At 40.3% G+C, this 21962-nt stretch overlaps 1 protein-coding gene across 4 annotated transcripts in view; it reads left to right on the forward strand.

Moving 5' to 3' along the window:
- The window catches only part of PDE3A (phosphodiesterase 3A), a 242932-nt gene extending 221384 nt beyond the window's left edge, over positions 1-21548 (forward strand). For all 4 annotated transcript variants that reach the window (XM_048933942.1, XM_048933944.1, XM_048933943.1 and 1 more), the window contains 6 exons: positions 1669-1782; positions 3597-3796; positions 5953-6156; positions 10064-10219; positions 11565-11805; positions 14455-21548. In XM_048933942.1, the coding sequence (XP_048789899.1) occupies positions 1669-1782; positions 3597-3796; positions 5953-6156; positions 10064-10219; positions 11565-11805; positions 14455-14702 (1163 nt within the window). In that variant the 3' untranslated portion in view covers positions 14703-21548. The remainder of the gene's footprint in view (positions 1-1668; positions 1783-3596; positions 3797-5952; positions 6157-10063; positions 10220-11564; positions 11806-14454) is intronic.
- The last annotated feature ends 414 nt before the right edge of the window (positions 21549-21962 follow it).

Genomic DNA, 21962 nt, shown 5'->3' on the forward strand with positions numbered 1-21962 from the left:
GGCAGGTAGAATTCTAGGCTGACTTTATAGAGTGATAGAATTTCAAGGTTGGAAACGACCTGCAAGATCATCTAGTCCTCCCATTACCATTGCTACCACAAGCCTCTAACCCATATCTCGTAGTTCCTCATCCAGACACCTCTTGAACACTGCCAGAGACGGCAATTCCACCACCTCCCTGGCAGCCATTCCAGTGCCTGACCACTCTCTGAGAGAAAAAGTTCTTCCTCATGTCTAATCTAACCTTCCTCTGGTACAACTTGTAACTATTTCCTCAGGTCCTGTTCATTGCCTGGGAGAAGAGACCAAACCCCTCCTCATCACAGCCTCCCTTCAGGAAGTTGAAGAGTGCAATGAGGTCTCCCCTGAGCATCCTCTTCTCCAGACTAAACAATCCCAGCTCCCTAGCTGCTCCTCATAAGACTTGTGCTCCGGATCCCTCACTAGTTTCATTGCCCTTCTCTGGACACATTCCAGGGCCTCAATGTCTTTTTGTAGAGAAGGACCCAAAACTGAACACAATACTCGAGGTGCGGCCTCACCAGTGCTGAGTAGAGTGGGATGATCACCTCCCTCTCCTGCTGGCCACACCATTTCTAATGCAGGCCAGGATGCCGTTGGCCCTCTTGGCCACCTGGGCACGCCGTCAGCTGATGTTCAGCTGAGCATCAACCAACACCCCTTTCCTCTTCACAGTCAACACCCTTTCCAACCTTCACAACCGACACCCTTTCCTCTTCACAGTCATCCAGCCACTCATCCCCAAGCCTATAGAGCTGCATGGGGTTGTTGTGGCCAACGTGCAGATCATAATTCGGAAAAGCAGATTTCTAAGAGTATTATCTAATAATTATACTGCCTCAAATTAGCCTAAATTGCAAGTTGAAATACTTGTCTTTCAGTGATTCTACCCCAGATGTAAGCTATGGTTGTGGTGCAGCAGTATTACTCCTCTTCAAGCATCATGTTTGCTCTTGTCAGTGTATATTTTCATGATGCTCTATGGTGAACTAGCATGCAATTCTTTTTTCAGTTACTTGTGTTGATAATAGGATTGTTTATCTGGTCTTGAAGGATTTGTAGGAAAAGCTTTGTAGTGAATTATCTCTCATTTCTTCAAAGAGAACTTGTAGCAAGCCAGAGGAGCTGGGGCCTGAGCTCTTAATCTCTGGTCAGCAAAACACAGGAAGAACCTGGTTTAACTGTGCAACATGCACATATCCTGAGCTTGATTTTGTGGAGCTACCATTTGCAAGTAGGTTGAAATCTGGCTACTGAAGAGGATGAGCTTTCAACTGATTTCATTGAAATGAGAGGTTAACAGTGAATATTCAACTCAGTGGCATTTAACTAGCAAAAGCAGCCACTGGGGTGAGGAATAGAGCTAGAAGGCTCATTGTTTAATACTTTCTTTGCAGTTTCTGCAAAGAGCTCTGCTGATATTTTTCTCTTTCTGGACTGATACAAAGACTCAGAATTAAATTTGCTTCATCTATGGTAAAAGAAAAGCTGAGCATTTACAAAATACAGCTGTTTTTCATGGTTGTGATAACATTGGATTTGTCTCTGGCTCAGTTGACTGCCATGCAGTACCCACTAGATGGTGCTGATTTCCCTCTGTCAGAAATATTCATGTTTAATAGTGAGGTCATTTGTTTTGTATCACAGATCACAATCGAATCCACGCAACTGATGTTCTGCATGCCGTGTGGTACCTTACTACTCAGCCCATTCCGGGACTCCCAACTGTGATTAATGATCACGGGTCAGCGAGTGATTCAGGTATATTTAAATATACAAGTATTTATGTTGTATTTTTAAAACTTTTGACAAAATTTGCTGGACGAAAGCCAACAGCTGAGGAGTGAGTGCAGTACTTGTTATAAAGAGTAGCACATTGGATGCTGAATGTATGTTTGTGTAACTTAGAAGAGAATGGAATTGGTCTTCCAAAACCTAATATTTCATATTCAGTGTGTGAATGCAAACCTTTGTGGTTGCTCTTAATAACAGGCATTTATTACCATTTGAATTTTACAATAGGTTTTCTTTAAAGAAACTGTATTAGCAGTGCTTTCTATTGCTCCTACAAGAGATGTAGACCTTTAAGTCTTCAAACCCTGCATTATTTTGCTATTGTGAAGGCATAGGAACACACAAGTGAAGGCATGCACTGTTGCTTGGTGGTTGTGAAGTGTCCCTTTGCCATTCCTCACTGTCACCAAAGAAAGAGACTTGCAACTACCTTGCAAGACCATCCATCTGCTGTCTTATGATGGTTACTTACAAGCATATTTTCTTATTGCACCTTTGTATTAACTTCTCCAGCTTGAGGTATAGCAACTAGGGGGCCTGTCTGTATTTTGTGGGCCTTCTGAGGGATTTGCTGTTAAAGCAGGAGTTTTGGAATGTTCCACAGGGAACATTCCTACTTCAACGTTTTTGCTGGTGTTTTTGTGGCACGCACATACCATTTGTGAATTTCTTCAGGATGTTTTGGTGGTGGAAAGGGTTGCTACTCCTGGAAAATTTTGTTAGTTATCATACCAGCAGGGGGGTATCATAACAGCTTCCATCATCCAGATCAGGGGAAATGGGTCGAATGAAAGGGATTGAAGTTTGGGGATTTTGGTGTTTGTTATTTGAAATATAATCACAGAATCATAGAATGCCTTGGGTTGGAAGGGACATCAAGGATCATCAAGCTCCAACATCCCCCTCTGCAGGCAGGGTCACCAACCTCCATATCTAATACTAGATCAGGCTGCCCAGGGCCCCATCCAATCTGGCCTTGAACACCTCCAGGGACGGGGCACCCACAGCCTCTCTGGGCAGCCTGCTCCAGCACCTCACCACTCTCTCAGTAAAGAACTTCCCCCTGGCACCCAGCCTGAATCTTCCCTCCTTCGACTTAAAACCATTTCCCGTTGTCCTGCTGTTACTTACCCTTTCAAAGATTTGACTCTCCTCCTGTTTTTAGCCTCCCTTTAGGTACTGGAAGGTTGCAGTGAGGTCACCCTGCAGTTCAGTGCTTTTTAGCTGTATATGAATTCATTCAATACATCTCACTCAAAATCTGCCACTGACAGGGACACATTCAAGCTGTTTCTAAAAGAGGCTGGTAAGAGGATTAGCAGCAAAGAAGTAAAAGTCTAGACCTTGGATTGGAAAACATGCATCTACACCTACTGAATCCATAAATGCTATTCTACTACTTTAAGAACAGACAGTATTTCATAGACTAATCTTTATGGTGAAGCAATTAGGTGAAGGTGTTGCAAAGATCGAGTTACCCACAGAGCTCCAGCATGTCTGTACTACTTCTGTCTGTACTTTTTGTAGTTTGAAAGCAGCCTCTGCTGGAGGTACATCCCTGGGGAGATCTGAAATTGTACCTTTTCAATTGCTTGCCTTATAGCACCAGGTCAGGTACGCATCGGAAAGCATTCAGGTCAGAACACGTTTATTCTTCAGTTAGCTACTGTGAATTCTCCACTCCTTCTGCTTTGCTGTTCCCATATGTTTCAGTAAGTCTCTGAAGAAAAGAAAAAATGGTCAGGAATTTTCTAAATGTATTTATTTCTGTATATATTCAGATTCTGACAGTGGAATCACTCACGGCCATATGGGTTATGTGTTTTCGAAGACATACACACCTACAGATGACAGCTACGGATGCCTAGCTGGCAACATCCCAGCTCTTGAGTTGATGGCTCTTTACGTAGCCGCAGCCATGCATGATTACGATCATCCAGGAAGGACTAATGCCTTTTTGGTGGCAACAAGTGCTCCTCAGGTAATTAAGACATCACTGTTAAGTTCAGAATGTGACAGATTTCAGTTGTCACTGGTGCCTGCAGCTTGCATTAAGCACAATTCTACCAAATATCGAAGTAGTTTATCAAAGTGACAAAAATAAACACCTTGGGGATTGCCAGTAAGTCTCTTTACACACCCTCACCACATTCTGCTACTGGTACTGTTAAGAAAGGTGAAGATAAGATGTCATGGTGAAGGAGAAGACTGACACAATTTGTAACTAGGAAATAAAGGAAATATTATTCTGCACAGTGAGGCACGGAAAGATAAAAAGAAACAAACAAACAAAAAAAGCCAGTAAAACAAAACAAATAAAAATAAACCACCACCTGCGTAGTTGCCATGTGCACCAGACAAGTAAGTTTCTGCACAATCATAACAAATATTTCCTATTGCTCCTGCAGTATATGAACAGCTGCGATCTTTTATGAATGTATCTTTACTCTCTGCCTCTATCAGAGAAAAAGATCATCTTAGTTTTACAGATTAGTAATTGAGACTTACCTAAGGTTACATGGAAATTGCTGCCAGTGCTGGCAGTGAAATTCAGCAATTCTGAGTCACTGTTTATTGGCTTAATTATCAGATCATCTTTATTTACTTTACATAGCTGACCTGCTTGGCTTCAGCATACTGTGCTGAAAGATAGTTCTGTGCACAAACAAAGAAAGGTGGTGTGATGGTGCAAAGTTGGGTAGGGATGCAGAAGTTCTGTATCTACTCACTAACTTGGATCCAGACTTCTTTTTCACCAAGGGCAAATCATCTAGCCATGCTTTGTGCCAGTTTCTGTCTAGAAACTTATAGTAATGCTCCTCATCTTTGCAACATGTATTTGTCATCAATAACTCTGGATAAAGCTCTTGCTGGATAAATAGCCTGATGGGAAACACACTATTACTGAACTCATTTTTAAAAGTCAAAAAAGTTAGTTTTTAATTTCTTCTCAAACTATTATCTATAGTTTGAGAAGAAATTAATGGACAAAGTTCAGAACCTTCTTGGGTTTTGTGTTCTTTTGTTGTTTTGTTGTTTTATTTTGTTTGGTTTTAATCTAGTATCACATGAAATTTTGGGCACTTGTATTCAGAATCTGTTTCTTACATATATATGTACATATAGTTTATAAATATTATTTGATTTCACCACAACCTGTATGAGCTTTCAGTAAAGCTGAAGTGCTGCTGGACAAAAAATATGCCTTGAGGAGTGGGGTCTTGGCAGCAAAATATATGTACATTAAATTATTACTGTGTAGTTAGGCAAGATAGACTGTAAACCTACATTGCTTCAGCAAACCAATCTCTGTGAGAAATAATAGATTCTATTCTTCAGGATAAGGTAGAATATTTTACTTCTAGATAGCAAAATATAATTTAAGTGAAAAGTAATGAAGAAAGCTTTAACACTGGAAGTTTTTATATTTCTGTAAAGTAGAAAACTTTACACAGAAACATATTTCCATAAAGGAAATAGTCAAGAGACTGAATGTTGCTGAAGTGAAGAGACTTCCTAGATTGTTGTTGTCCTATGAAGTCTGCTTTCTACATCCTTTTTCAATTTCATTTCTGAGTGAAATTGCTATCAGAATGGGATATATGCATCTTGGCTTTTAAATATTTAACCAGTTTTGGAGTGTTGTGCAATGTTGAGTTTCAAATTGAAGTTTCTTCCTTTTTTTTTTTTCTTCAGAATTTGAAGTAAGTAGTATTGACAAAACTGTCAGATACGAACACAGGAGACAGTAATCTCTGCTAGTAGACTGACTCTGGCTAGTAGACTGGCTCTGGAAAACAGGGAAGTGCAATGTGATAATATTGATAAAGCTTATATGTGTTAAAAACGAATGAAAAAGCATATTAGATATTCACTGTCAGGTGATGTGGGTTAGTATGGAACTAAAGACTCTTAAGCATGAAAAATCCAGATTTTAAAATAGATTTTAGCTATCACAGCAGATAAGCTGTCTGCTTCTAATTCTGCAAAAATCGTATTATGAAAACCCGGGATATTCTTTACAAAATTAAGATCAACCAAACCTGAACATCCCTCATTCGTTACACCCACATCATATTGATTTCTGGAATCACAATGGTTTTTTTTGCTGAGCTGTTTCCCATATTGCTTTCACAGGCAGTGCTGTACAATGACCGCTCCGTCCTGGAGAACCATCATGCTGCTGCTGCTTGGAACCTTTTCATGTCGAGGCCAGAATACAACTTCTTGGTCAACCTCGACCATGTGGAGTTCAAGCATTTCCGCTTCCTTGTCATCGAGGCAATTTTGGCTACTGACCTGAAGAAACACTTTGATTTTGTTGCCAAATTCAATGCCAAGGTAACAAGATCCATTTGGATTTCTGGTGGGTGGTCAGAAAAGTTTCTGGGGCTTGTTAGCATCACAGTGAAATGACTCAGAAGCTTTCTGTGTTGCTTTTTCTTCTGAATTTCCTTTCAGTGTTGTCACCGTTATCAGCTACTGTAAAGCATTCTAATGAATATTAATCTAGCACTTCTATTGTCATTTTTAAATTGTTTCAATTTAGTGCCGTAGCTTCCTTCTTATGGTTGGTTGTTTGGTATTTTGTTGTTGTTTTGTTTTGTTTGTTTTTGTTTTTCCCAAAGTTGGTTTAAGGTAGGCTCTGTTGATAACATACAGAAGGACATTATGAAAGGCTAATTTACCCTGTTGAGGATATTATGCAATATGGGACAATTTCATGAAAATCCCACTTACATCCCACTTTCCAGCATTGTTCGCCTGTTCACTAACATTTTAAGTGTTATTAGCACTCAGGGAAAATAATCAGAGGTATTACCAAGTTTCCATAGTATCTGAATACTTAATGTGACTTTTTATCTATTTAATCATACTGTTCTGTTAGCAAAACACAGAAATCATAGTGATTTTGAAATTCTAATTTGAATGCAATGAAAGGATGATCCATCTCTCTTACTTTATTCCAAACAGGTATACCCCTGAGATCACTGAGATCTTTCCTTTACACTCTGTTCAGGGAATATAAAATCACAACTCTGGGAATATATCTTAAAAATTATTGTATAGTTTCAATCTAGTTTCAGTTTATTGGAAATAGTCACTTGTCAGGTTACTTTAATAAACTCCCTTGCTCATGCAAACTGTAAGTACATTACCTAAATAATATTTGCTTGGGAACTGGTATTGCCTTCTCATTCCTTGAATAAAACCAAGCACAGTGTGTTTCCTGTTCCCATTTAGGACCTCCTAGCTGATTTAGTGACATACCTATAATGTTTTCTTGTGGTATTGCTTAGGCTGGACCTGTACCCTGAAAGTTAGAAGCCTGCAAATGTGTGACTGGTTTTGTTTTTCATTATCCTCTAATATTTCTCTTTGTTAGGCTCCAAGAAGGTGTAAAAAAGGCCTTAAACTGTGGTTCAGGGTAGAGAGAGAACTTATTTGGAGATCCATAAACATCTTATCTCCCTCTGCACTTCTGTTCCTTATGTTCCAGATTCCCCTGGTGGTATTAGAGGGGATTCTCTTTGTCTTTTAAATCCCTTGGCCATTTTCACCTGACTAATTTTGTCTTCAAGTATTGAGCTTTCCAGCAGATTCTCATCTGTCAGGGCTACAATGACAATAAAGCACAGAGAATTTAGGCTGTCTGGATTTTTGGTTTTGACAGTTTGGACAAAATAATTCATTTCTATGAACGTAAGCAAAGAATGAAAACAAACCAAACAAAAACCAACAACAGCAAAGAAAATACAACAAATAAGCTAAACCGTGACAGAGATATAAACTGTCTTAACTGTAGAAGAGGACAAGCTTGACCAGCAGTAAATGCAGAGCAATAAGCATTAATTATGACTGTTGAAAACTATATTGCGTTAAATCTATCAGGACAACAGTAGACTTGATCACTGTGTAACCAAGCATGGTGATACCTGAGACACTAAAGGTAAATAAGAGAACAGTTTGATGTATGACGTTGTGCTAACTCACTATAGATTTGTAAGGACAGATATTTACCTCCTTCTTTGTCCTGATTGTTTGAATATCCAAATGGCCATGCTTGGAATAAAAAGTGGAGGAGAAGGTTAAAATACTAACCAGTGTTTGTGGCCGACCATAGCTTTCCCTGAGTAATCACTGCCTTAAAAGAGATTATTTGTGGTTTGTTAGAAAAGGCTCTTTTGGACCAGAGTGTTCTCAGACAGCAGACCTCACACGTTTCTTTGTGTGGAGGTGTTGCTACTCTGATAAACTGAGCTCTAAATGATGGTGTTATTGATTGAGTAGCTGAACTGCAGTTCATTGTACTGGGAGCACAGCCAGAGAGAATGTAGAAGTCAGTCTAAACTTATGTAACATAAGCATCCTCCTACTATAAAAGCTTGCAATCTGGAAAATAGCAACAAGAAATAATGAAGGAAGTTCGCTTTCTGTCACTTCCATGATATTAATGTATTGGAGAGGTTACTCTCTGACACTAGTTTTGTTAGATCATCTGTATTAATGGCAAAACCCTCACCATTGAGAACCCATTGTTGTATGGGACAGGGAACCCGGTGACTGGAAACACTTAAGTTTCATTTAGTCGTAGGACAACTTTCTGTCCATTTTCAACTATTGCAAGCTTGAAACTTAAAGCTATGTTACAAGGAGGGATTTGAGTTTAAAAAATTGATAGTAAAATAAATCCCTCCCCACTAGGAGATAAACTAGATGAAAAACTAAGGTGGAAAAATGTGACTAACAATAGCAAAGGTTGATATCATTGACTGTTCAGAGATGGAAAAGGATGAAGTCTTCACTTTTTTTTTTTTTTTTTTTTTCCTCAGTCTTTTCAGGTAAAATGTAGCTTCAGGAATCCCATATCCCTGAGATCTGCCAGAAAGTCTGGGGCAAGGAATGCTTATCCTCAGTGAATGGGATCAGGTTAAATAAACTGACATACACAAGTCGATGGGAGTTGATAGGATGCAGCCATGTGTATAACTGCTTGGTGGAGAGAGTGAAGTAGATGGAGCCAGACTCTGCTTGTTGTTATCTTGTGATGGGACAAGTGACAATGACCCAAAGTGAAATGCAGGAAATCCCATTTAAGAACAGGAATGGATTTGCTTCCTGTGAGAGGGATCATATACTGGTAAAAAGTTACTCAGAGAGATTGCTGGAGATACTCAAAACTCAACTAGACACAGTCCTGAGCAGCCTGCTCTGACTGGCCCAGATGTGAGCAAAAGGAATGGATAAGATGCATTTGAGAGGCACTTTCCAACCTCAACCTTTCTGAGACTCTTTGGCTTTAGAGAAGTTGAAAGTACATAGCACATTTTATTGTGGGGAGGTATAGGAAAAAGTAAAAAGGATAAAAAAGTGAATCCATTCCAAAAAAACATATATCAAATAGGGAAGTGGGTTTGTTACACCCATCTTCATGCTGTAAGAAAATCACTATGTCATTTGATGGTAATTTATTTTTGTACAATAACTGGCTAATAACTTTTTGGAAAATGTTAGGGAAATGTTGTATTTGTCTATTTTCACAGAATCACAGAATCACAGAATCACCCGGGTTGGAAGGGACCCCAAGGATCATGTAGTTCCAACCCCCCTGCCTAGCAGGGCCACCAAACATACACATTCAGATCAGGTTGCCCAGGACCCCCTCCAACCTGGCCTTAAACACATCCAAGGACAGGGCATCCACAACCTCCCTGGGCAGCCCGTTCCAGGGCCTAACCACTCTCCTAGTAAAGAACTTCCCCCCTAACATCCAACCTAAATCTTCCCTCCTTCAACTTAAAACCATTTCCCCTAGTCCTGCTGTTGTCAGCCCTTTTGAAGAGTTTACTCCCCTCCTGGGTGTAGGTTCCCTTCAGGTATTGATAGGCTGCAATGAGGTCACCCCGCAGCCTTCTCTTCTCCAGGCTGAACAAGCCCAACTCCCTCAGTTTTTTCCTAGTTATTTTCCTAGTAATGCTTTCAGACTGAGACATTATTTGCTAAATATTAGTTGGTCATAATATATCTCAACATTCATCATTTTTCACTTATTTTTCTCTTTACAGATTCATCTATAAAAAGATCAGTGCACAGATCATTGTAAATTCCAGCCTCAGCTTAGCTTATCTGCTTGCAATCATGGTTTTGTTAAGTAGCTGAACAGCAAGATATCCCAGGGCAGAATTTTATCTGTGAATGCATTCTTACCCAGGATTACTGTCATACTTTTCCTTTCTCTATCTGCTAGGTGAATGATGATGTTGGGATTGACTGGACTAACGAGAATGACCGCTTACTGGTTTGCCAAATGTGTATCAAACTGGCTGACATAAATGGTCCTGCAAAATGCAAAGACTTGCATCTACAGTGGACAGAGGGCATTGTCAATGAGTTTTATGAACAGGTAAATAAATGCATGTCCAAGATAATATCTTCTGGTTTCATGTTGTGTGCTAAACAGTCCTGCAGTATGCTAGTGATGGTGCTTAATGAAACTGCAGAGAACAGGTCTGATGGAATTGCCTAGAGTTCAACTAGCCAACCCTTTTGCTGGACCAGTGACTTTCAGTGCCATTTGGCACTGAAGCTTCTGATGTGTCCGCAAAGTATAACATTTTGGTGAAGATTGTTATAAAAGTCAATAAAACAAAAACAACACATTGAAGTGAGATATCTTTTGTCTGTGCTTCAAAATTAAACTTTCATTTGTTGACCTTTCAAGATACCAACAAGTTTTTGACCAGGTAACATTGTCTGTCTTTGGGTTTTGGAATATTGAGTTGCCAAGAGGTAAACTCAGGCAATACATATCTTCGTGAAAACTGAAACTGTCTGTCCAGATTCTAATCTATGCTCTCAAATATAGATACCTGTGTTGCATTAATGCATTAATTTGCATAAAAAGATTGATTAAGGGGATTTTTTTTAACTGAGATTACTTTTAATCTTGACATTTCTGCTCAGCTGAACACTCACTGAGATTACCAGAGGCATTTATGTTATAGGGGTGACTTGCAGACTTTGTACTGCAAGAAAGTTCAGTTTTCTTTTCTGTCATAGGAGGATGGAGATAAAAGTCTTCCTATACCTACCCTCCCCTGTGCCCTCTCTTCCCAGGAAAAGCTAGCAAAAAGCTTTCTGGGAAAGATTTACTGCTTCTGAGTAATGCCTGCTTTGATGGAGGTCATTCTAGTATTCCCAGGAAACAATTATGAGCAAAAACCAAAAGGAATTATTTGTTTAAAGATATGTGTAATAAAGACAAAATCCACAAGAAAACTAGGTCAGTGAGGTGGCTGGGGCTTGTAGCCCCGGGTAGATTGTTCAGTCTTGTCCCCTGCAAACAGATGACTGACTACAAGGAGAATGAGCTAACAATCAAAATCAGAAAACATTCCAGAAAATAATGTGAAGAAAGACAGTAAACATTGGTTTTCCAACTTTCACGCTCAGTGTAAAGTGCAGGTCAGTAGTAGTGGACATTGTTTTGTGTAGTTATCAACTAACATTCTTGTTAAATTCAAGCTGTTGTTAGTGAGTCCTCTTGCAAGAGTAGAGCTGTAATTCAATTAAGCATTTGATGTAATGGTACTGTCATAATGTCAGGCTGGCGTGCTATGGAAGTGGCATTCCAGTAGGACTATTTTTCTTTCATCATTTTTAATTGGCTTGGTGTGCAGCGCTCCTTTTTGTGTCACGTTTTTTCTTCCATTCACTTCAGAGAAATTACCGCTATTTTTCATCTCCAGGGTGATGAAGAGGCTAGCCTGGGCCTGCCTATCAGCCCTTTCATGGATCGCTCTGCTCCTCAGCTGGCACACCTCCAGGAATCCTTCATCACTCACATTGTGGGACCACTATGTAACTCCTATGACTCTGCGGGGTTGATGCCAGGAAAATGGATAGAAGATAGTGATGAATCAGGAGACACCGATGAGCATGAAGAGGAAGAAACAGCAGAAATGGAAACTTGTGAAAATGCTGAATCCAGTAAGTTGCTCACACTTTTTTTTTTTTTTTTCCAACAGAAGTTCCATACAGTGATCAAAAACTAAACAATCAAATTGTAGAAGCACAGATCAGGTTCAAGGTGAACCTCTCCAAAGCTAGAGAGATTCAGTGCTGTCCTTGCTGAAATCATCACAAAATTAGTCACATTGGCACTCCCTCCCCTATATCTCATTTCATGTCTAAAAAACATCAGCCTTCATTGCCCTATTGCAACACTGATATGCAGCCTTTTCTCTAACAATCTCACGCTTTCTCTTCTTCCCTACACCCTTCCCTGGCCTACTGAATCTCATCTCCATTTTCTGTTGGGAAAGCTGAGAAGTGAAAAAAAATTGGTAGTTGCTATAAGCCATATTAGGACCAAAAATTAAAATATTGGTCTCCTGATGTGACCTTTGTTCTCCAGTAAGATTCAGATGTTGCTCTTGTTAATACACACACACACACGTGCGCATATATTTTAAGTTTAGCAGGATAGTGCGCACAAAAATGAACAGCAAGTATTAAATAAGCATGCACTGGTTTATTTTAATGCCTTGTGATCTATCAGATCTTCAGGATCATCTCGGTATTAGAAGGCAGAACTACACATTTCTATGGCAGATTCAGGCTTATGGAATTGATTACTGGGGGAAAGCTGTGAGATTGATAACCAAGAGACCCCAAAGGAACTAATGTTACCATATTAAAAAGGAAGACTGAGGATGTTCTCCTCACTTATCCATTCAAAGGTCTCGCCTTACTTTTAAATCCTTAGTCACCATTTGCCTCATTGCTGTATTCTCTTTCATATGTCTACAAGTTAAATAATGCTGCTTTTAAGTTAAAAGCACAGAACATTAACACTTATCACTTTGAAAATAGGCCATTTTTTAGTCATCTTCTGTTTTCTTTTCCATGTTCTACCCTGTGATAATATTTATTATTCATGCTGTTGTTTTTAGGCTCTGTATCTTTTTCAAAACCCCAAAAATAAATATATCAAAAGGTTTGAAATATCCAAACAAATTCTTCCTCCTTCTTTCTTACTGAATGTGATCATACATACATGTTAAAATCTGCTTTCCTCTCATTCCCTGCATTTTCTGTGACTGCATGGATGTTAATTACATATCTACAGTATCTTTTGTGTGAGTATAGTTACTGGAAATTTTTTCCCATGATCAACACAGTTTTGGATGTTATAAATTTTTCTCTGTGAAACAAAATAAAAGGATGAGATGTAAGTTGCATAGATATTAAGCATTGTGTTGTGTTAAGCATCTTCTTCTTGATGCAGGTGTCATTTAGGCAGATGGAAATACAGTTTTTGCGTAGGTCCTGATAATTCCCTGAAGAAGTTCAGTTAAATTTAGAGTTATAAAACTTAAGGTAGCTTAAAATGGGTTATTTTAAAATGACTTTTACAACTATACACGAACATGTAATTTTCCCACATTTTTATTGCAAGGATGCAAATTAAACAGACTCATTCTTTGGTTATTCAGGCAAATTTTAGCACCGCACGCAAGTTCTCACAATCTCTGAGGGAGCAGCAAGATGCATGCGGGGTCACCCGGGAAACGAAGGAGAGAATGTCCTGCTGTGGCATTGGCAGAGCAGGGCCTTCTTATTAGTGCTAAACCTGAAGGTTTCCTACAGGGAACCAAGGGCTTTCTAATGAAGGATTGAGTTGGATTTGGTCTGTGCTCAGTGAAAAGCTCTTTGTTTCCAGTTCAAAAGCTTCAAGGGCTAAACGTTTTGGACCCTGACACAGGCATACTTCAGGCAACCTGCAAGTACTAATCCACGCAAATTTATTTGGTACAAAACATTCCTCTACGTCACTTTCTTTAAAAAAAGAAATCAGCAGTTGTCTTTGGAGAGGTTATTATTTCAGTTCTATGACCACCCTTGCCAATGTTAATGATCAGGAAAACTTTTCAAGCTTTGTAGTTTGAGCTAAGAATCTTCTCTTTCATTTTTGAGGTGTGTTGTGTTGGACAATCTATAGAGACACTGAAAAAAAAGACACTTCTCTTTTTGTGGTGAGGTACATTGTGTTGGGCAGGCTATGAAAACACTTCAGACAGCAGAACATTTGTGGTGCAGTTGTGTCAGGGTTCTTGAGAACTAACTGTGGCAAAAGCATTCTGTAGATTAACAAGAGGAGACTGTTTCAAAACGAGTGATAAGTAAGCTCCTTAGTAGTATTTTGCTGTATGACCACTTCAACAGTGGTCAAACCTTGCCACTGGAGCAGTGTTGTGCAAAAGCTTTAAGGTAATCTCTATTGCAGTGATGCTGCAGTAAATCTCTTTTGTCTTTGAAAAGACAACACAGGAACATGTTCCATCCCATTGATTACTAATGCTCAGGCACTAGATGTCTCTGTGAGCTGAATGCTCAGGGATGGCATGCAGACTACGGCAGGAGAAGGCTGGGGTTCAATCAGTGTGGGAAATCAGCATTCTTTGCCAGAGGTCTGGGGAGACATAGGTGTCTGAGTTTTTAGGAGTGTTTAAGTTGACAGTTTTATAAATCTATTAGTCCCTGTTTGTCATCATGCACCGTCTAATTCCTACACCTTCAATCCATTCTTCTTCCCTCACAGAAATCAGTACACTAATATCACATGGTATTTTACAGGAAAGAAGAAGTTCAAGAGGAGGAAAATCTACTGTCAGATCACTCAGCACCTGCTTCAGAACCATAAAATGTGGAAGAAAGTAATTGAGGATGAGGAGAGGTTAGCTGGGACAGAGAAGCAAGGCGCGGAGCAATCCACACTGCACCCATCTTCAGAACAAATTCAGGCCATCAGGGAAGAGGAGGAGGAGAAGGGGAAGCCCAAGAGAGATGAAGAAGAAAACACAACTGTAGAACCGAACCAATGACAATATTTACAGCAGTATTTTAAGACAGATTGACTCGTGCACAGACTCTTTCTCAAGCCAGCACAGCATTTAGACACCACACTGTAGAAGTATGGGATTATGCGCCTACAGCTGTTCAATTTGTTTCTCTTTCCTTTTTATGGTGAGGTACATTGTTTAAACTCCTGTGCTCAAGGAAGCTTTCACACTGCTACACCGGCTTTTACAGACTTTCTTTAAAGAGATTTGGGGTGGGGGTGGGGAGTGGATTTATATAAATATATATATATATATAGCCAGTGTTTTTGGCTGTGCACTTCAGCAAAGTACATTTAATGATATATTATGGTCACTGTGATATTTACAGAAGGAAGTTTTCTAAAGAAATGCTGTTTCTAAAGTACATTTGCAGTTAACAGCGAGGTAAAGTAGCTTTTGCTCTTAATACTGAGGGATAAAAGTTCCAAAGCTTTACATGTATCCTGCCAACATATACATGTATGAGGGGAGTGCTCATGTATGTGGGTGGATATAATGTCATATAGCAGAGTTTGAGACTAGCTGTAGCACATCCGAATACACGACAATGAACAGGAGGCCTAAATTTTAAGAATCTGTGCCCATGAGGAGCCCTTTGTGAGAAGCTCTGCATTCCCATCCTCCTCTGAGGACCGGGCTGCATGCTGGCTGTGTGACTTCAGCTCATCTTCCTTCTCCTCCTCTTCTTCCAGCACCTCCCAAACTGCTGGCAAAGGGATGTGCCAGGGCTCTTAATCCAGAAGGGTTACGAGGGATTGTACAGCACTCTGCCTGTGAAAGGCCCCGACCCTCTGTCCGCCTCTGAGTGCAAGAATGGCATATATGTTTGAGCAGGAAGCAGAAAAGAGCAAACGTGTGTGCATATGCAGAAACTAGAGGCAACACTGCCATCTTTCCACCCAGACCTTATGCCTCCACACATCAGTGGCCAAATATACCATATAAGAGTGAAGCTAAGCACCATCTCTTGAGAGCAAAGGAAGGGGATCGTGGAGATCATGCCCCTTCTCAGAATAAAATGTAAACGATCCATTAGGAGAAGGGTTGGAGAATGGTGCCAGTCCTGCGGATGTCTCAGCAACCACTCACAGGACCTTTGGAGAGCTTGGATTTCAGTGCAAGGTGCTGGCTGGGAGCAGTTTGTTGCTGGTGTTCTGCCTAGAAGCAGCGTGTTTGATCCCACCAGTATACTTAATGGTTTTTTTCTTTTTACTTTTCTTTTTCAAGTGAGAGGATAAGATCAGTCCTGTAGAAGAGCAGATCTTTTTGTTTTGTTCTGTTTGTTTTTTCTCTGTTGTTTATGCTGTGAGCCAAATGTCTATTTAAAAGGTTGAATATTCACTTTCAATATTTTATTTCACGATATTGTATTTGTCAATGATTAGCTATCTAGATGTAAATATGGAAAAATTTTTATGGGTTCCTGTAGATAATGATATCTTTAAGAAAAGAAAAAAAAAAAGAAAAAAAGGGAAAAGTGTTTTTGTTTTTTGTTTTTTGTTTTTTTTTTTTGTAAAGCTAATTTTTTAAAAATAAATACAAAGGCATTTTTATATAGTGTAGCCATTTTCAAACCCAACAAAAAGGTCTTAATATGTACAGACCCTTCTGGGAAGCCACTGGTCTGCAGGGTCATGGCTTTTATGTATTAATGCTCTTTGGGACTGGCAACACCATCCAGTACCACAACATTTAGAGCATTTTGTTTTTGTTTTTTTTTTTCCCCCACAAGAAGTGATATATATATATATAGAGAGAGAGATACTAAACTTTATATATGTACATATATAAAGCTCAGTATCTCTCAAAAATGATTAGACTATGTATTCTCTTTTATCCTAATTCTGTAGCCCCTTGCCAAGAAGAGGATTGCTTGTGGGAGTAAGAAGGCTTGTGAAAGGAAGAGTTTGTAGGAGAAGTCCTTTCTGTGTTAAATAGCTGACACTGCATCCATCACTTTTTGCCATTGTTATGCATTCACTGTACTTCATGGTCCTACTGATACCTTCCCCAAAACATTCTCTGCCAAAGCCAAAGTATGTTGTCACTTCAGAGAATCTCTCTGCTTTGCATTTCTGATAGAGTGAGATTTGCTGGAAGAGAGGAGTTTGGTTTCTCACCAGTAGAGATGTTTGCATTTGGACAGAATGACTCTAGAGCATGGCCCTGGATGTTCTAATCAGCAAAAAGATTTAGACAGTGGTTTTCAATGAAATCCAAAAAAACAAAAGTTCAAACTGAACTACTATTTTAAATTGAAAGGATAGAATTCATTCAAAAGAAAGAGACATCTCACGTATGCTCCAAGATGCCAGCAAATCTCTCCCAGTTCCAGCTTCCACCATTTCACAGTGCAGTTTTATTAACTCAGGTCTTTTACAGTGAAGGATTGCTGACAGGCCTAAAATCAGATGATCTTTGATTTTATCCCAACTGGAAGCAGTGCCTGCAAGGAATCAGAAGTAGCTGGGACTGGTTAACTCAGTAAGAGGTAACATTTTTTTGCACTCCATATAGTTATTGGTAGAATCCAATTTCTGCAGTGTTCATTCCTTATCAGTCTGCATTTCTGGCAGGAAAAGATCAGGGAATTCCCAAGGATTTACATAGAACACAAAGAAATGCCAGAGAGATTTTGTATCAAATGTGTGAATACAGTTTTTTACTTTTTTTTTTTTTTTTTAGTAGCTAGTGAAGCAGGTTATTTTTCAGTGGTTGGAGTTCTTGGGTTTTTTGATGTACTAGCTTCTAGCCCAAAGGAGGCAAAATTTTTGAGCTGCAGTTGCAGCAATGTTTCTGAGGCTAGACCTTGATGGTTTCCCACTTTGTGCAGTCCTTTGGTAGCGCAAATCCCAAATAAACCACAACCTGTGCATTATTTTTGGAAAAGAAAATTGTATTCTTTCATCAAAGCTTTCAGATTTCAGGTAGGCTATTTTAAATGTTAATATGAGCTTCTGTAATGTATGTTTTGCAAAGAGGTTGGTTAAATGCTAGAGAAAGCCCTGTCTGGTTTTTGCAGGTTAAAAAATAGCGTGAGCCATACATGAGAAATAAGTTGTGGGAATTTACTATGACAAAACAATTCTCCAGTCTCCCTGGAGCATTTTAATTTTGCTTATTCTGTGAACAAAGTCCCTTACAGAAAGCTGGAGAATTGGCTGTGCGTCACCAATGCCTGCAAACTCGTGCTGGCTCTCAGAGTAAATGCCTGCCACGTTCAGGGTGTGGGTGGTTCCCAGGCAGTTGGGATCGCAGAGTGCATTTTTCACCAGTGCAGGTATAGTTAATCATCAGTTTTTACCTTGATATCATGTGTGAGCATCTCTACAACATCAAGTTATAATCCCAGATCACAGTAGAATTTGCTCAGAACCTTTTGACTGGTGGTTTGGGGGCTTATACTCTCAATGTTCTACTGTCAGAAGTTCTGAACATTCTGAATGTCTGAATGAGGAAGGAAGAGAAGTCTATAATGTTTCAGATAGGTACTACTAAAAGTATCATCTGAGATCTAATCAAATTCCATTCCCAAATCCTTTTTCATGCTTTCCCTTTTGGACTTTAAGATCATTTGCTTTCTTTAGAAAGTTCTCCTCAAGTCCTGTCTGCCATTTTAGAAACAGCTTGGCCTTCCCTCCCTCCCTCCCTTACATCCATCCATCCGTCCGTCCGTCCGTCCGTCCATCCATCCATGCTGAGCCATGAACTGAGTAGGTGTGGGGTGGCTATCCATTTTCAAAATGAACCTGGTTATAAATGAGCCACTTGGCTGCGACCCAGAGAAAGCATCAGGTGCTTGATCAGCCATCGCCCCAGTGGGATGCACCCAATGGTCCACGTGTGGGAGAAGCAGTACAGGTGTGCTCCAGCTCATGCTGGAGAGGAACCATGTAAGAGAAATAGTGCTCAGTAGGTTGGGATGGCAGCAATGAGTTTGTGGGTTTTCTTTCTCAGAAAGCAAAGGCTTTTGCCTGCTGGAAAATCTATGGTTCATAAAAGATATAATAGTTTCAATTGCTTTTTCAAGTACTGTTATGGTTGAGATGTTCCTGTATCACTGTTTGAAGCAGAAAAGGTTCACTATAAGCATGAGCAAGAGAGTCTCAAGCATCCCTCTGCCATATGGGCAGATAAAATCAGCTGCCTGCATCTCCTATCTGCTGCAGCTGACAGGCAGTGCAAGGCTCAGACCTGGATATTGGTTGGAGGTTATGGGTGTTCCTCAGCTCGGCAGTGCTGTAATTAGTCCTTGAGTTGTGACAAACAGGGAGAGAGGCAGAGTGGCTGTTTGTGGGAAAGAGAAAAAAGAAATATAATACAGTATGAAACAAACTTTGTGCAACACGCTAACTTTTCTTTCAAAATCAAATGCAGCCCCATTGGAGTGAAGTAAGTCTAGGTTTTCTGGGTTTTTAATCAGTTTGATGTTGCAGTGTTTGTCAAAATGGTGGCAGCATTAAAGGGAACTGTTTCCAGCAATTAGGGCGGATGAATCTTTTTTTAATTTTTTTTAAGTAGCTCGACAAATAAACCATCCTTTGACATCTGAATGGCTTTTATTTATTTTAGTATTTTCTAATGTTAGTGGAGATAAAGCCTGGAAATTTGAAAGGAAGGAGGAAATGCATCTTTGACGCGTTCTCATTTTCCAGGCCTCCTGAGCAAACTGCTCCTTTTTATGTGTTACTGAATGTATGGGGAATAATTGAAATCAAGCTGACATCTTAAGCAGTCACCAGCAGGAAGAGTTAGCAAAAATATTGATTATTGAAGGCAAACCTTGAATTAGAGCAAAACAGCACCAGTGCATTTGAGAACAAATGAATATGATAAATCTTTCTTTGAATTTCATCGCTTTCATTCAGCAAAACAACATTCCTCTGGAGGTAAATCAAAGCAGGGCTTTAGCCCATGCTGTGGTGGTTATTGAATCCCAGCATCAGAGGCAGCAGTGTGAGAGTTACTCTCCATTTACTTCCCAATTATGACTTATTCAGAGGCTTTTAGTGTGATTTGCCTGGCAGGCAGGTGATTTTTGATGAAAAACACATCACGCCTCCTCAGCAGGGTGCAGATGTCAGCCCCGTGCAGCCCTGCCTGAAGCCTTGGGGCTATGGGAGCCCCTCGGAGCCAGCAGGCAGCAGTGCTGGCACAACTCTGGAGAACCCTTTCCCACAGCGACAACAGAGCAAAAGCTTGAGCCAGTTCACAGTACTTCTTTGATAAATCTGAAGCAACAGTAAGCACAGTGCAGCTTGAAAGCCTGCCAGCAGCACGTGAGATGTGTGCAGCAAGTCCTGAGTGCATGCACATGTGAAAGGATCCTTTCATCAAGGTGATGGGGTTGGGTGTAACCAGTGGGCTGTGTTGATGGGCTGTTGAGCTGAAGTATGAAGTAAGCCAAGGAGGGTTTTAGTTTTTCAGTGTTCTGTCATCTAAAAAAAAACTTTTCTTGGTGCTAGGGGAGGAAAACAATTATAGCATTTATTTCAATTGAGATTTTCAGGTGGCTAGAGTGTGCAAGTCCAGTGCATCAACTGGACAAGAGGTGAGACTGTGGCTAGTTATGATGGTGTGTGAGATCTGGGTGCTGAGGAGCACATTGGAATTTTCAGGCATGGGAAGTGCTGTTCCCAGCAGTGAACTGGATGGGAAAGTGCAAGCAGTTCTGCTTTCCAGCTGTGTGGGAGCACAGAGCAAAGAAGAAAGACTTTGTCACAGCCATGAGCTGTGTATCCTTTATGCCTGAAATCTCCAGTGCTGGTTGAAGAGCTACAGAAATCAGCTCAAACAAGCAAGGGGCAGCACAAGTCATGCCAGCAAGGCAGGTGTGAGGCTGCCATCGCATCCTCTCTCTCACGGAGGCTGAGCAGCACGGTATGAAGCATGGGGAGGAGCAAATGTTAGGTGTCATCTGTCAGAGCAGCTAGAGAAATGCCTGCAGTAATGCAATCCCATCCCTTGCCCACCTGGCTGTGGCTGGCTCAGCACCGTGGGTTTAGAGGCTTTGCTTTCCAACTGTCTTTCTTCACCACAGCAAATACTTAGAAAGAGACTATGGTCATTGCTTTAAGATATTTATTTAAAAGAGATTTGGTTGTTTTGTTTTTTTTTCTTCCATTGACCCCAATAATTTTGCCCCCGTGCTTTTATACAGAAAAAAAAAATAGTTCTGTGACGTGAACAGAGAGAAAACAGCTAGGGATCACCATGCCTGTCCATACTTCTCTAGATAGAAGCCTGTTGTCTGTTGAAGCTGCCTTTCCTTTCTGAACTTCCCTCCTGATTCTGACATGCAATGAAAAACTGCATTTGAACGCAAGGTTTTCATTTTAGGTATTTATAAACCCGAGTACAGTACTGCAGATGGTATCTAAAAGATCAAAGGCGGCATTTAGAGCTGCTCTGTGGCATTGATGGTGTTTTTAATATTTCAGCCATGTCAGCGTACGTTTGGTCGTTACTCTTCTGACGTTAAATGCTCTTTTCTTGAGTAATCAATGTAAGATGTCTGCACGACAGAAAGTAATTTAAGTTCACTTTTTTAAAAGATGTGATTCGTGCTGTAGGCTACGTTTGTTCAACAGATAACACTTTCACGGGGGGGGTGGCAGCTTATTTTTTGTTAATGCTTTCAATAGAACATCGAGGGCATTTTCCACCAGAATCACATTCTGAAACCTTTGCCTCGGCAACTCCAGCAGGAGTGGGACCTTTCAAAAATAACAACTTTCCAACACAATTTTGCCATCTGGGTAAAAACTGCAGGTGTGTACATCACATACAAGCTATACTTCCAAAAAAAAAAAAAAAGAAAGAAAGAAAGAGAGAGAGAGAGAGAGAGAAAGAAAAGAAACCAAAGTAATTAAGAAATCAGTTCATCAAGGTCAAGACACTTTCTGAAAGAAAATGTGAAGTGTGTGGATGTGTATGAAGTACTCAGTGGCCCACTAAACATTGGGGCCAGTCATTCAGGTCTTGTATTTCCGAATTCCTCAGAGGCGTATCAGGGCCTTTGAGTTGAGAAAGCCCCAAGGGATTTGGCCCTCTCCTGTCCCAACCCACAGGCTTTGGCTCCTGCACTGCTGCTCTGGGTGCCGGGGCTCAGGCGGGCTTTGTGATGCTCGCTCAGATCCAGCATAGTTCCAAATGAATCCTTCCCGGAATCGTTTGCTTCGGAAGGTGAGAGAAAGGGGGGAAATATATCTATTTACGTGTACAGCTTTGATATACGGCTGT

This window comes from Lagopus muta, chromosome 1, assembly GCF_023343835.1.
Source record: "Lagopus muta isolate bLagMut1 chromosome 1, bLagMut1 primary, whole genome shotgun sequence".
Classification (NCBI taxonomy): Eukaryota; Metazoa; Chordata; class Aves; order Galliformes; family Phasianidae; genus Lagopus; species Lagopus muta.